Source organism: Strongylocentrotus purpuratus, unplaced genomic scaffold (assembly GCF_000002235.5).
Source record: "Strongylocentrotus purpuratus isolate Spur 01 unplaced genomic scaffold, Spur_5.0 spur5_contig_845, whole genome shotgun sequence".
Taxonomy (NCBI): Eukaryota; Metazoa; Echinodermata; class Echinoidea; order Camarodonta; family Strongylocentrotidae; genus Strongylocentrotus; species Strongylocentrotus purpuratus.
In genome coordinates, this window is record NW_022145552.1 from 1,300,106 (window position 1) to 1,315,566 (window position 15,461).

Genomic DNA, 15,461 nt, shown 5'->3' on the forward strand with positions numbered 1-15,461 from the left:
CAAAGGACGACACAAGGGCCATTTAACTGAGTTTGTCCCGAAATTGCTTGTGTTCCGTTTATGCAAGTAGCCCAGCATCTTTGTTAGTCTGTGGGTATTGCTTGATGAAATGAACCCACGAGAACCGACTTCAATTGCCAAAAGTTCTACCTCATAGCCATTATCTTCAATGTCCCTGACGAGGGACGAGTATTTATCAACTTTATATTGATGGGCCTTATCGATTCTAAGTTCAAATGGGACTGCCAGTTCCATGATCATGATTTGTTTTTACTTTTTTCATCGTAGATACAAAGGTCAGGTCTCAGGTTTGTTTGGGTACAAGACAATGGGATTGTTGAGACAAGGGAGTAGCCGATTATATAGGGAATATCATGAAGGATTTTTGTATCGGGCGAAGTACTTTCTGTGATGAATACTACAAAGCATTTTAGAACATTGTTATGGCGCCAGGTGTATCGCCCTTGAGATAGAAATAGTGAACAGCAACTAAAGGCCAGGTCCCACTGCACTTACGGATGCACAGAGGATGTAAAACGTAAACAAATCTTGCCATCCGTTGAAAAACGCTATGCATCCGTTGTGTACTCATTACATACGTGTTTCATACGCTCTATCCATCGAGCATCCGTCCACTTTGATTTCATCCGCGCAAAAAGTTTTGAGCTGCACAAAACTTTTAGAACGGATGAACTTCCGCCGTGTACGATGTAAATCCGCGACAAATACGAGCAACAAACGTTCTATGTCCGTTATCATCCGTTAAACGTCCGCTGTATCCTCTCTGCATTCTCTGGGCATCCTCGCAACTCACATCCGCTGCAGCTGAAAACGGAAAGAGGGAGGAAAGATAAGGTACAGGAAACGTCTATACATCGTTAGTAGCACGGAAATAGAAAGGATGTAAGTGTATGCATCTCGTATATAAAGTATTCAAAGCTGTCATCCACTTCCATCCGCTTTCATCCGCTAGGTTTCCGATGAACATCCGTTTAACATCCCCGCTACATACTACCCAAGTCCGTTATAATCCGTTCTGTTTTCGCCAATTTTCGCCAATTTTGTCCATTTCTGAAGCGGATGAAAACGGATGGAGCCACTCCCGAAATTTTGCTCGTCCGCTGTGTCCTTTATGCATACGTTTTGCGTCCATCGGCCAGTGGGACCGGGCCATAAGAACATGGTTCAGTGTCTCAACACAATCGCAGTGCCTGCATTTGTTTGTGGCAGATTTGCCCCATCTCAGTAAATTTGCTCTTGTGTTTACAGTATCGCTAACAGCATTTACGAGAAATTTAAGGACTTTCACTGGCAAATTATACATGATGCTCTTCCAAATCGTACAGCTACTTTCTAGCGATAGAAGATCTAGAAATTTCCCTTGAACTACTAACTCTTTAACATGTGTATGCCAAATGGTAGAGACTTCGTGAGTTAGGATTTTTTTTTGCCTCTCTTTTCTTTTCTTTGAGTGTTGGATGCCCTTCAGCAGATGAGTAAACCTCATTACTTTTTACAATCGTGGATTTTTTCCTCACCCATTTCGACTCATGTTGCAATCGAGAGTCTAAATGAGTCTCAATGATTCATCAAATCGTCCCCGTTCTTCCTCGTGGAAATGTATGAAAGAGTATGGCATTGGTTGTACAAATCGGAAATGGACGGGATGTCTAATCCATTTGGCATATGAACGAATGCTAAGGTTCCTGGTCGTGCTAGACCACACCATTTCTTTACAAAGCGATTTGAAAGCATATCTAACGATTTACAATGAGTATATGTCATATCATTCACTGTCAGGTCAAATCTCAATGATGGCAATAAGTAATGTGAATATACCTTTAGTTTGTACTCATTACGAACGATTGAGGTATCAATATTCTTCTAACATTTTTCTAATATAATGTTATAAATGCGTTATCAACGCTTTTTTCCCATTTTGCATTATTTTGTCGTGATGGTGGTGCTGGCGTCTCATATCGTCGGACACATAATTACCCCCGCGTCGAGTATTAGGTTTATATTTACCCGGTATTTTGTTCAAACAGTCACTGGCGTACTGGTGGGGGGGGGGGGGGGGCTTGGGGGGCGCCAGCCCCCCCCCCCCCAAATAAAATTGAACCATGACTTATTTTCAATTCCATATACAAGTGATGTATAAATGTTCGTGATATCACATGATTTTCAACAAAATGTGCGTTTCTCCATTTCTGTTGCAAACTGACACATTCCCAAATGGCCAGGAAGAGCATATGTTTTTTATAGTCACTAAGGGGCCGTGGTCACTAACAGTAACACTAGTAAAAAATATCCTTTCCAGAAGCAACTGTGACAAGCACTGCCGGGCGTTCCATACTAACACAATGTATCACTGCAAATGTACCAGTGGGGAAATTGAATTCAGACAAGATTAAGAGTAGTAAACGGTACAACGAATCGTCTTCTTTCTATAATAATTTAATGAAACGGCAAAGCTTCCGCGCTTCGGGGGGGGGGCAACTGAACTCAGACTAGGATTAAGAGTTGAGAACGGTACAACGAATCGTCTTCCTTCTTTAATAATTTAATGAAGTGTCAAAGCTTCCGCGCTTTGCGCGGGAGAGGGAAACAGAATTCAGACAAGAACACGATACAACGAATCGTCTTCTTTCTCTGATGATTTAATGAAACATGAAAGCTTCCGCGCTTCTCCCGGGATGGGCGAATATGAATTCAGACAAGGATTAAGAGTAATAGTTTAATGAAACGTCAGAGTTTCCGCGCTTCGCGCGAGATGGGCGAAAATGAATTCAGACAAGGATTAAGAGTCGGAACCGGTACAATGAATCGTCTTCTTTCTCTAATAATATAATGAAGTGTCAAAGCTTCCGCGCTTTGCGCGGGAGGGGGAAACAGAATTCAGACAAGAACACGATACAACGAATCGTCTTCTATCTCTTATAATTTAATGAAACGTGAAAGCTTCCGCGCTTCGCACAGAATGGGAGAAAATGAGGAGGAAAATGAATTCAGACAAGAACACGGTACAACGAAACGTCTTCTTTCTCTAATAATTTAATGAAACGTGAAAGCTTCCGCGCTTCGCGCGGGATGGGCGAAAATGAGTTCAGACAAGGATTAAGAGTAATGATTTATTGAAACGTCAAAGCTTCCGTGCTTCGCGCGAGATGGGCGAAAGTGAATTCAGACAAGGGTTAAGAGTAATAATTTAATGAATCGTCAAAGCTTCCGCGCTTTGCGCGGGAATGGGGATGGGGGGGGGGGCCTGGATCCAAACAAGAATTAAGAGTCGAGAACGGTACAACGGATCGTCTTCTTTCTCCAATAATTTAATGAAGTGTCAAAGTTGTCTTAGTTCCTTGCCCTGGGTTTATAGGGTTAAATTTGTAGACATTTGACATTGGCATTAGTATATTTGTCTGTAATTGGTTGCTCGTTTTGTCGGTAATCGGTGGCCTCTACACCCTCCCCACTCCCCCACTAACAAAGATCTTGCGACGCCCCTGATAACGACACAGTTTATACACTCGAGACATTTTTTGCAAGACAGTACTACTGATGAAGTACCGGACCACCGTCTTGGTTCATTGTGCGGCATCAAAGCATATACGTCTCAAGACGTGACAGATCACTTTTCTCTAACTTCTAACCAATCAGAAGACCTCGTTTTTTTCCAGGGAGTGCCGGTGGACATCAACCGACGTCTGTGTAAATATCATAGGTCATTGTTGTATTCATTCAAAGAAAAGCATATCACTTTATAGAATGTGTATGTGTCGTTTGTACATGCATGTGTGTGCAACAGTTGAATGACACTCATGAATGGAGTACGCGTTGAACTTTCCTCTGTTTAGCTACATTCATACATGTAGGCATACACATACAATTACAATGCAATAACATAAGTACAGAGAACGCCTTCAATTTAGTCATCCAATATGGAGCATAACATTAAACAATTACATGGAAATTATTATTTCAAATGCTGCTGCAAAGAGTAGTTATTGACGTTTTACTATCATAGTGATGTTGAAAAGCATCCTACTAATTTCTTTTCCTTCAGTAGACTAATACTCTTTTTATCTGATAATACATACGTACAAAAAATAGTGTAAGTAGAAATATTAACAAAATATCAGTAATTTTACTTGAAGACTTTAACATTGTCCATAATTGATACTTGGATGTTAGGATAATGCTTAATTATCCATTCTTTACATTTTAATTTTAATATAATCCATTGAGAGGGTTAAGGTTGCTTAGTTTGATCAGACTTGAGCATTTGTAGTGGTGCGCTTTGTGCCTCTAATTAGCGTTTTTAAAATTAATTTTGTTTTGTTTAATTCATTCTGCTCTTAAATCGTGAAACAAACCTAATGGCCCGAAATCACAAAGGAGGTCTGTCGACAAACCTTGGTTTTCGTACGTCATATGACGCGTTTTTACGCGTTTTTTACAAACCTGGTTTGTAAAGAACAAGGCGGAGAACGGAAGACCATAGACGTCAATAGATTCTTTCAACTGACCGTGCAAATGTAACGGGTGAATAGACAGTAGACACACCTAAACGTTGTATTTTTCATTTGTTATGTGTGGGACGTTATATTATTCATATTCACTTTCTGCTTCTTTGGCTATGTCATGATTATAAGACAGCTGCATAGACGTTGTGTTCGCTTATCGTATATGTTTATCAATTATCATGTTTCACAGTAAAATAGACAAATGATAATATCCATTATTTTTGGAGTCTTTTTCCTGCTGATTGTTTTTCTATGGTATACACGCCTCGAATAATTGGTGCGGCGATAGAGAGATAGTATTCTCATACATATTCCCGGTTAAAATATAAACATATGTTTCAGTCAAGGTGCACAGGGCATGTGAAAGTCTAAGCCAGGCCTTCTCAGCTAGTTTGTTAGAAGTGCCAAAACGAAATGTAATTGAAGTTGAAGTGCTAACCTGTATGTTTGATGACTGTGCTGCGAGGGGGCTTTTTAAATGCCAACGTGTGGCATTTTTAACACCTTTTAATTCCAAAATATATCAATCATAATTTCATATTGATGTGAAAAAGTTAGTACAATGCCTGGGTACACACTGGAAGTAAATTTGTATGTAGTTATTGTGGGGCAATAAACACGGGAAATGCCAAAATTAACATGGTTATTGCGACATATCACTTTCGCCGACCCGTTTTTCTACTTAAAATGTCGCAATGCAGTATTGTTTTGCTCGATGTATCCCAGAAACCCGCGCGCGGACCAATCTAAAAATAGATACACGGTGTTTCCTCAGACCTATCTGCCTGAAGTTTGGGTTGTAGTCCAGTAGACGGTACCATAGACCATTTACATGACCTGGAAAAGTTGATAAGTACAAATTTTTTTTGTTGATTCGTGTTCTAGATGGGTATTGAAGTAAATTCAGCTTGGTTGCCAGCTTGGCAACTTTGAGCAACTTTTTGTATAGCCTAATTCAGCATAATCATCTAATTATCATATGTGCAATATGTAATAATGTTGCTAATCTCAATCCAGGAAGCCTGAAAACATGGATAATACGACTTTTCAAGGGTTTTCTATGACGAGGATTTCATTTACGACATCAGTTTTTATTTTTAAGTAATGCAATTGTCTTAAAAAGCATAATTAGCATAATGAGCTAATTAGGATATGTTCAAAATATGGACTTCATTGTCATTGTTTATCTATAAACCCTGAAAATGGTGCAATGCAACATTGTAAATCACTTTTGAAAGACGACACATTAATTTATGAGAAGATAATTCATGTAGATACAGTATAATTAGCCTCATTAGCCTAATAATCTAATTATTATGTGCAATATGTTATAATGTTGCTTATCTTAATAAAAAAAAAGCCTGAAAACATGAATAATATGACTTTTCCAGGGTATTTCATGACGAGGGATTCATTTATGACACCAGTTTTTATTTTTAAGTAATGTGATTGATGTAATATGTAATTATTGTACTATATAATAAGCCTAATTGGCATATTTGTAGAACATCAATTATCAACCTAAATCTAGGAAGCCTAAATAGTCATGTAGAAGGTTTTCAGACCTGGAAAAGTTGTTAAGTACAAGGTTTTTTGTTGATTTGTGTTCTAGATGGGTATTGAAGTAATTTTAGCTTGGTTGCCAGCTTGGCAACCTTGGGCAACTTTTTTAATAGCCATAATTAGCATAATCATCTAATTAGCATATGTGCAATATGTAATAATGTTGCCAATCTCAATCCAGGAAGCCTGAAAACATGGATAATACGAATTTTCAAGAGTTCTCTATGATGACAAGGAATTCATTTATGACACCAATTTTTATTTTCATGTAAATAGTCTTAAATATCATAATTAGCATATTATGTACAATATATAGACTCCATTGTCATTGTTTATCTATAAAGCCTAAAAATGGTGCAATGCAACATTGTTAATCACTTTTTAAAGACTAATTATTAATTCATAAGAAGATATTTCATGTATAGATGTAGTATAATTAGCCCAATTAGCAAATATGCGCAATATGTAATAATGTTGCTAAATAAATCTCAATCCAGGAAGTCTGAAAACATGGATAATATGACTTTTCCGGGAATTCTGCCACCAGCTCGAGTCCCAAATAATTGATATTCTACATATATGCTAATTAGGCATTAGTACAATAATTACATATTAAGCCAATTGCATTACTTAAAAATAAAAACTGGTGTCACAACTGAATCTCTCGTCATGGAAAACCCCGGAAAAGTCATATTTTCCATGTTTTCAGTCTTCCTGTATTAAGATTAGCAACATTATTACATATGGCACATACAGTGTATATGCTAATTAGGCTAATTTTACGACATCTACATGGAATATCTTCTAATGAGTTAATATGTAGTCTTTCAAAAGTGATTTACAATGTTGCATTGCAGCATTTTTAGGCTTTATAGATAAACAATGACAATAAAGTCCATACATGTATATCGTACATAATGCTAATTAGCTCATCATGCTATTTAAGACAATTGCATTACTCCAAAAAAAATATTGGTGTCATAAATGAATTCCTCGTCATGGAAAATCCTTGAAAAATCACACTATCTATGCTTTCAGGCTTCCTGGATTAAGATTAACAACATTATTACATACTGCATATTATATGCTAATTAGATTATTATGCTAATTAGGCCAATTATACTACATATACATGGAATATCTCCTCATGAATAATGATTAATCTTTTAGAAGTGATTTACAATGTTGCATTGCACCATTTTTAGGCTTTATAGATAAACAATGACAATGAAGTCCATATATTGTACATATGCTAATTATGCTATTTAAGACAATTGCATTACTTAAAAATAAAGATTGGTGTCATACATGAATTCCTTGTCATATAAAGCCCTTGAAAAGTTGTATTATCCATGTTTTCAGGCTTCCTGGATTGAGATTAGCAACATTATTACATATTGCACATAATATGCTAATTAGAATATTATGCTAATTAGGCTAATTATACTACATATACCTGAAATATCTTCTCATTAATTGATGATTAATCTTTCAAAAGTGATTTACAATGTTGCATTGCACCATTTTTAGGCTTTATAGATAAACAATGACAATGGAGTCCATATATTGTACATAATATGTTAATTATGATATTTAAGACTACTGTATTACTTAAAAATAAAAATTGGTGTTATAAATGAATTCCTTGTCATAGAGAACTCTTGAAAAGTCGTAATATCCATGTTTTCAGGCTTCCTGGATTGAGACTAGCAACATTATTACATATTGCACATATGATAATTAGATGATTATGCTAATTAGGCTATAAAAAAAGTTGCTCGAGGTTGCCGAGCTGGCAACCAAGCTGAATTTACTTCAATACCCATCTAGAACATGAACCCACACAAAAACCTTGTACTTATCAACTTTTCCAGGTCTGAAAAATTTCTACAGGACTATTGTATGATGTTGTGCAGATGTTCATCTAAATTACAATGTTTATCATTCCCGGTCTGAGGAAACACCGTGTATCTATTTTTAGATTGGTCCGCACGCGGGTTTCCGGGATACATCGAGCAAAACAATACTGCATTGCGACATTTTAAGTGGAAAAACTGGTCGGCGAAAGTGATATGTCGCAATAACCATGTTAATTTTGGCATTTCCCGTGTTTATTGCACCACAATAACTACATACAAATTTACTTCCAGTGTGTACCCAGGCATTGTACTAACTTTTTCACATCAATATGAAATTATGATTGATATATTTTGGAATAAAAAGGTGTTAAAAGTGCCACACCTGGGCCTTTAAAAAGCCCTAAAATCCCTTATTGTGGGCCCCTGGAACCCACGCGTTTTTGGCTTGGTCACTACGCTCCCTCGCAGCACAGTCATCAAACATACAGGTTAGCACTTCAACTTCAATTACATTTCGTTTTGGCACTTCTAACAAACTAGTTGAGAAGGCCTGATCTAGAGTTTGTGATGTCGGCGATCAAATAAGCGGATGACATGGAGGGTCTACATATAAATATAACAATTAAATGCGTCGAATGATAAAGGAAAATCGTAAGCTAGATACCATAGCTCAGATCTACTTTTAAATTCATCATTAATTTCAGTCGTTCACTGTTTTTTAAGTCTCAATAAATTAAAAAATCATTCATCCAATTATCCTGTCAGAATTGGTTGAAATATTGATTTTGCCAAGTCAACAATTGAATCGGATTTTAGAGCACAGCATTAATAGAAATCTTTTTCCGCTCTCTCTAAATATTTTTTTAAATTTCTATATACTTAAGTCTCAAAACCTAAATTCATTGTTTAAAATCATATACTTTTAGATAATAAAATATTTTAAGAAAATGCTTGCAGAATACATGTATACCAGTTATGATAACTTTTATAGCTTGACTTTATACTTGAATGAAGTCAATTTCGCCAAAGATGAACATATATACTCTGCCAAATGAGCTCAAAACTTAAACCTTCTTCTTTACATCTAGAGCTCAATATGTCCCCCTTGAACACGTGGTAACTTCATTTGGATATGGAGAAGGAGGGCAAGGAAGGGCGGGAAAACGGAGGAGAAAATGGCACAAGTGACACCAAAGAGGCAGAAAATACTCAGACTGCAGACAACGAAGTACCAGAGAAGTGTGGAGTAGAACGCGATACAGGGAATGGCGTAGATCAAAATGTGGCTGATGGTATTAAGACAGACGCCTGCCCAGGTCCTAAAGGTAGGCATAATCAGTGCTACAGCTTGAATTCTCTGCGAATGATAAATTTGTTACAACTTATTCATGTATATAAGCCGTTCAATTAATTTTGCATAATTCTAAAATGAAAATTGTACCCTAACCTGGCCCCAACGCTGTTCAGATTGTCTTGTGTTTAAATAGGCCTATTTTCTTTTGGATAGACCTAAAGAATGTATAGGCCTAATCACGACAAGCAATATAGTGGCAGTTCTCAATGTGTAATGATAGATAAGTAAACATAAATAAAATAGCAATGAATGATTGGAATGTTCATTCAATTCTTTGCTCATTAGGATTTACCATTATTTGCAATAATCCAAGGAATAATAATACTCTTGATATTTGTATTACTGCTATTGTTTTCAATTAAATATTGGAGTGTTTACTTAACTCTATTTTTTCATAAGAATTTACCGACGAAACAAGCGATATAGTTTTATTTATCCCCATCATTTGAAATAATCTGCTTAAACCCTAAATATTTCTGCAACTGCCATTATTTTTTTCGTTTTATATTTCTTTCTTAATTAAGTGAAGATAATGATAGTTTCAAAACGGATACCGACTCTCCTGTAAACCCATTTGAATTTAAAATAAAAGCTTTGTCACTTTAATAGTAGTTTTTTATAGACCTTTAATGAAAGGGATATTTAAAGGAACGAACATCAGTTTTTTTTACGTGACTTTATTGTCCATTTAAAAATAAAGTTGAGTTAAATTATGAAATCATTACTTGGGAAAGATTATTAGTGGGTATTTCCAAGGCATTTAATGTCCCGTACGTTGCCAATTCATAAATTTCACTTCACCTTTTCTGATCCGAGCTCTATAGTAGGGTTAAATACTTGTAACAATATGAATACGTTTCCTTATATCTCCATATGATATATACAAACATTCGAGCTAGGAACAAGGATTTCCTTAAATACATTGCATGCCTGAGTAATGACTTATCACTTCTTCATAATACAATAATGGGATTATGGTAACCTTAGAGGTGATCGGTAATATCCTCGTCTCACTATAAAATGATTCTGCTGTGATCCCCTTTAAATCGACATTATATTATTTGTTTCTTTCAGTGCTGCCAGGAACGGGACTTGACCCCCATACTGAAGATGCTTCTGTTGACACTTCGGGAAAGACAGATGGAGAGGAAAGTGGAGGACCGCAGATAACTGATGCCTCTTCCGAACCCAAAGAAACCAAACCAAAGACAGGTGCGCTGCAATGAAAGAATAGGGATTAGTTTGATAATTATTAGTGGGCAAGTCCAAAGTACCAAGTCCTAAATTTACATAGTATGTGTCATTTCACTTCACTTTTTTCTGATCCGAGCTATTGTTGGGTCGGGGCAATTAACTCATATTTTGCCCTTTCACAACTTAGAATTATATTTATATAATAAGAAAACCGAGACGATTTGGTTACCTTTTGATCCGAATTCTTGGTTTATTTACACAACTCGAGCAACATCTTGGAATTAGCATATTCATAAATCATCTAATTTGCATATTCGTAACACTATAGGGTTAAATACTTGATACAATATAAAGACGTATCCTTACATCTCCATAAGGATATATCAAACATTCGAGCTGTGCACAAGGATTGGCTAACATACATTGCATGCCCGAGTAATGACTTATCATTTCTTTCTTATAAAATCATCATATTATGGTAATCTCACATGAAGACGTTTAGGATCGCCACCATCTCTCTGTTCGCCACAAATTTTGAACGTGTTCAAATCTTTTGAATATACACTAGAACTAATCCCGCTTAAACCCCTATTGTTCAAATTTAAAGGGGTCGTTTTCAGAAATTTTACATTGTCTTGAACGTTGTTATCGATATTGTGTTTGATGTATTCGAAGACTACTACAACTGTTGGAAAATATCCAATAGTAAATAATTTTTTTTTTAAATAGAGACAATATAGTTTCCATTATCTCAATCAATTTTGACCTTCATAAGAATCTGCGACATTAAAAACCAGTGCTTTAAATGCTTGTATGAACTTTAATCTAAACACAGAGTCAGAAGAAGAAAAGAGAGCTACGGAAAATAGAGCACAGGGCGCTGCAGCTACCGAAGATGGTACCAAACAAGATGGAACCACGAAGCAGAAAGCTAATGAAGAGGGAGTTGAAGCAGGGGGTACTACACTCCCTGCTGTGGATGCAGAGGAATCCCTTGAGCATGTCAGCAAAGACCGTCCTGTATCCATCTCAGTGTGTACATCAGCGTCTGACTTCAACGTAAAAGGTCTTGTATCCTTCTTGAAAGATCTTAAGGAGCATCATCCGGAACTGATCAAAGAAGTCAAGGTCCATGCGCTACCGTACAACGATCTCGATCATTATACATTTCCAGAGGAAAACCCGGTTGATGTGATGCTTCTGTGCCACTCTATCAAAAGCAGAAGCTTTGTCATCACAGACGTCGAAGATGCCCTGTACGATGAGTACCTTCCATATTGCCAGAGTGTCATAGGTAATTAATGCTCCGCTTCCTTGTGATGCACTGCCAGAAAACATGTCTGCATGATCTGTAAGATGGTGAATAAAATGGGTTTCGCGAGTTCATTTTGATTGTGGGTCCTGTCTGATCACATTTTCAGACAAGTTAGTTGAAGATCTCTACCCCCCTCAACAAAAACAAAAATCGTCATATTTACAAAGGGCAAAGGTAAGAAGTGCAAGTGGCTCTAAATATAATTATGCAACGCTTCCCTTCAGATATTCTTTGGTTATGTTTCAACCCACAGAAAAGATTAAGTTTTGAGATTTGCCGAAAACAGTTAAGGAGCACATTTTGATTTTAATTGTCAACAGAGATTTCGCTAGGGGGGAGGGGAGGGGTGCAACCTCAAATATACCCTTCGAACGATGCCCTAGACATTCGTAGTGTGGCATTTGTTCTTTATTTATATATTTTTGCGTGTGATTCTGTGTAATTCGATAGGTCTGAAAATGGGCAATGTCTACGATCGTGTTAACAAAATAATCTTTGACAAATTCTCGACAACATAATTTAGATATAAAATCAACCCTATGTTGTATCATGCTGGAATATTTTATGCTATTTGGGAAGAAAAAAAATCCTGTTTTCTGATTTTTTTTTAGGAAAGAACAAGATAGGGGTGATCGTCCATGACTTTGATGATGTGAGCCACACAGGTCAATCATCTCGCATGGGTTCATTCAGGTCCAAGCAACCAAAGGCCTTCGAGACTACCAGCCTTCAGATAACATGCGGACATATCGAGAAGAAAGAGCAGGTCCTAGAACAGATGCAAAAAGCAGACCGAGAAAAGCTGCTTGTGTTCCTGAAGAATGCGTCAAATTTTCCCGAAGAAATGACCGAACAAGTCACAGAGAGTCGAGGCCTTTTAAACAAAGTTGGGGATGTGATTGTTACATGTGGACAAATGGCGTCTTCCGGTAAGTAATGCATGACAACATCAGTGTTGATTTTTTTCTTCTGTGGTTTTCTTTTTTAGTTTTTTATAACAAACATAGCCCATGAAATGTCAAAGATTGCTAAAATTAATGATGTCGTTAAGTGGTCTAAACCTTCATCGATAAACGAGTCCTGAAAAACCGTGATAGGATACCATCAGCAAAGGTGTGATGTGACGATTTATTGACTGTCACTGGGCAAAATGCATGACAACAGATTTCAGAATGATGCAAATTGATGCTTGGGTGCTTTTGATGCATACACTTATTTTAACTCACAATCCCGTTATGACCCTCTTGGTACACATTAACAATTCAAATTCTACTTGAACTTGCCACAGTTTTTATAGTTGCCTAACATATTACCCTGAACTGGATCAAACAATAACCTAGAGACTTTGTCTCAATATTGATCAATTGATATTCATTATGTTCTATTTTTTCCTGAATTGATTGAGTTATACAAATAATATTACTTTAATTGAATTGAAGATTGAACAAAATATAATTTTTAAAAGAGAAAGGCAGCTGTGAACCTTCTATCCTAAGAAGCACACTCCCATTACAATTACTTATTAATATGACCTCCATAACAGTTTAACTATCTTTTTAATATATTTATTGACGGGGCAGTCCAGACTAAGCTCAGACACATTTGTGAATAAGATGTTGAATGTGACGACAAAATATCTAGGATATCAGTAACTGGTTGGAAGATTGCCCTGTCTATCTGCAGTGGCCAGCTGATAATTGCCAGACCTGGAAAATCCTCTTTTGTTCAGGGGGGAAACAAAGTTTTTCCCCCCGATATAAGCCCTATGTATAATGTCATTAAGCTGTATTGACATGTCCGATTGGGTCCACCTGTAGTCCTGTCTTATATATTACGTGTGTAATTGATGATATGTAATGTATCTTTCCCTCTCTCTCTCTCTGTTTATGAAGCTATTAGGTCATTATGGGGATCGGATACGTTGGTAGGACGCAGTCAAGATAGTACATCCGAATTAGGATCTAGCGTGGATCCAAGTGAAGCTGATCGAAACGATCATGGTACGTTTCGCAATGCTAAAGCTTAATATGACAAGACAAAGCAATTAATAATTAGCAAATGAAAGGCAGCGAACATCTACGTAATAGCTATAATGGAGCTCTCACACTCTGCCGTGTAGGCCTACCGTCCACCTGCCGGGCTATTAAAAAACAACAGAGTCCAGAACGTTGGGTTTTGAGCGAACTTGTCCCCGGCCGCAAAAAAAATTCATAAAATTAATCTTTTCACTGTTTCGTTGCCATCTTCTGACCGTTCTCACCGGGCGCATACCGGGTGTTGAACGTGCTTCTACCGTCTTCACCGCCCAGATTGACTTTTGTTGAAAATTTTGGCCGTTTCCATACCGGGCCCAAACCGGGTCTCGAACGTGTGCACCGGGTTTGTAGCAGCCACCTACCAGTCACTTAGCGTCCCCTCACCGCTCGGAGCGTCCTGTGAGCGAGTCCCCGGACTGCTGACGTCATGACACGACTGCCATAAATACCCCGATTTGAACGGCAACGGTCAGTCCGCTCTCCATTTTTCATCACCGTTCTGTAACGGGTTATGAGCGTATTGTGAACGTGTTCATACAGTGTGACCGTTTTCATAACGTATTCATACCGTCCTCATACCGTTCAACGCCGTCCTCTTGCCGCTTACTTGCGGCCGGTGCCAGCCGGCCAAAGTTTTGAACATGCCCAAAACTTTCGCCGGGTCCCACCGGGTGTAAATAAGCGCCAACGCCCTATTAACGTGTTGCCCGCTTTGATAACGAACCACCGTGTGCCCTCGCCGTTCTCCACCGTCCGCAGACATTTTCGCACACGGTGGCACACGGTAGGCCTACACGGCAGAGTGTGAGAGTCACTTTAAACCACCCAACTTCACGGGTTTGCCAGTCTTCACAGTAATTCACGAAATTTCTAAAACTGTCAACTTTCCCGAGATCTCGAACCAACACAAAACACAGGCAGTTGGGCTTTCCTGATATAAATAAGTTTAAACGATGTCGGTACGTATCAATAAGTAATGCATCAGTATGTTCAACTCCTAGACAACTAGACAACACGGGGGGGGGGGGGGGGTGTTACACCCACAAATGTAATAACGCCCACAAATGTAAGAAATGTTATAACACCCACAAATATACACTGTCGCTCATAAAGGTGGATTTTTTTTTAAATTCCAATTCATGGAATTATTTTTAAAATAATTTAAAAATAATAGATCTAGATAATAGTATACATTCTCGGATTTTATTGAATAATAATTTGCCAATGTGATTTTTGCGTGACTGCTAAAGCATGTGTATGCTACTATGCTTATCAACTAGGGGACCTATGCCCTTAAGTTATAAATGACAGTAATGAGGATTAATGCCCCACAAAAGGGCACTAATATAGCACATCGACACGGTTTTGATCCTGGGGCCTCACAGTTACGAGGCCATTGTTTTGTCACTGAACCATGACTGTACGCAGCGGGGGCTAGGGTAGGGGGCAGTTTCCATAAATTGAAGAAAAAAAACAGAAAATGCAATACATTTTCAATAATTTATTGCATTTAACCCCGGTGCCTAACATAAAAAAAAATTCCGTGTGCCCATGCCTTGAGCCATAATGCATAGCCGTCCAGAGGATTTTTTTATGTTGGGGACCGGGGTAAAATGC

The 15,461-nt window shown here is 37.7% G+C and overlaps 2 protein-coding genes across 2 annotated transcripts; both read left to right on the forward strand.

The window, feature by feature from the left end:
• The first annotated feature begins 9,033 nt into the window (after positions 1-9,033).
• Positions 9,034-11,157, forward strand: LOC115926740. The gene is made up of 2 exons (XM_030991975.1): positions 9,034-9,270; positions 10,374-11,157. The coding sequence occupies exons 1-2, from the start codon at positions 9,078-9,080 to the stop codon at positions 10,523-10,525; spliced, it is 345 nt and encodes a 114-aa protein (XP_030847835.1). The 5' UTR covers positions 9,034-9,077; the 3' UTR covers positions 10,526-11,157.
• Positions 11,158-11,304: 147 nt separating this feature from the next.
• On the forward strand, positions 11,305-13,586 carry LOC105440748. Its single transcript, XM_030991982.1, has 2 exons — positions 11,305-11,787; positions 12,420-13,586. Exons 1-2 carry the CDS (start codon positions 11,307-11,309, stop codon positions 12,743-12,745), a joined length of 807 nt encoding a protein of 268 aa, XP_030847842.1. The 5' UTR covers positions 11,305-11,306; the 3' UTR covers positions 12,746-13,586.
• Positions 13,587-15,461: the final 1,875 nt, after the last annotated feature.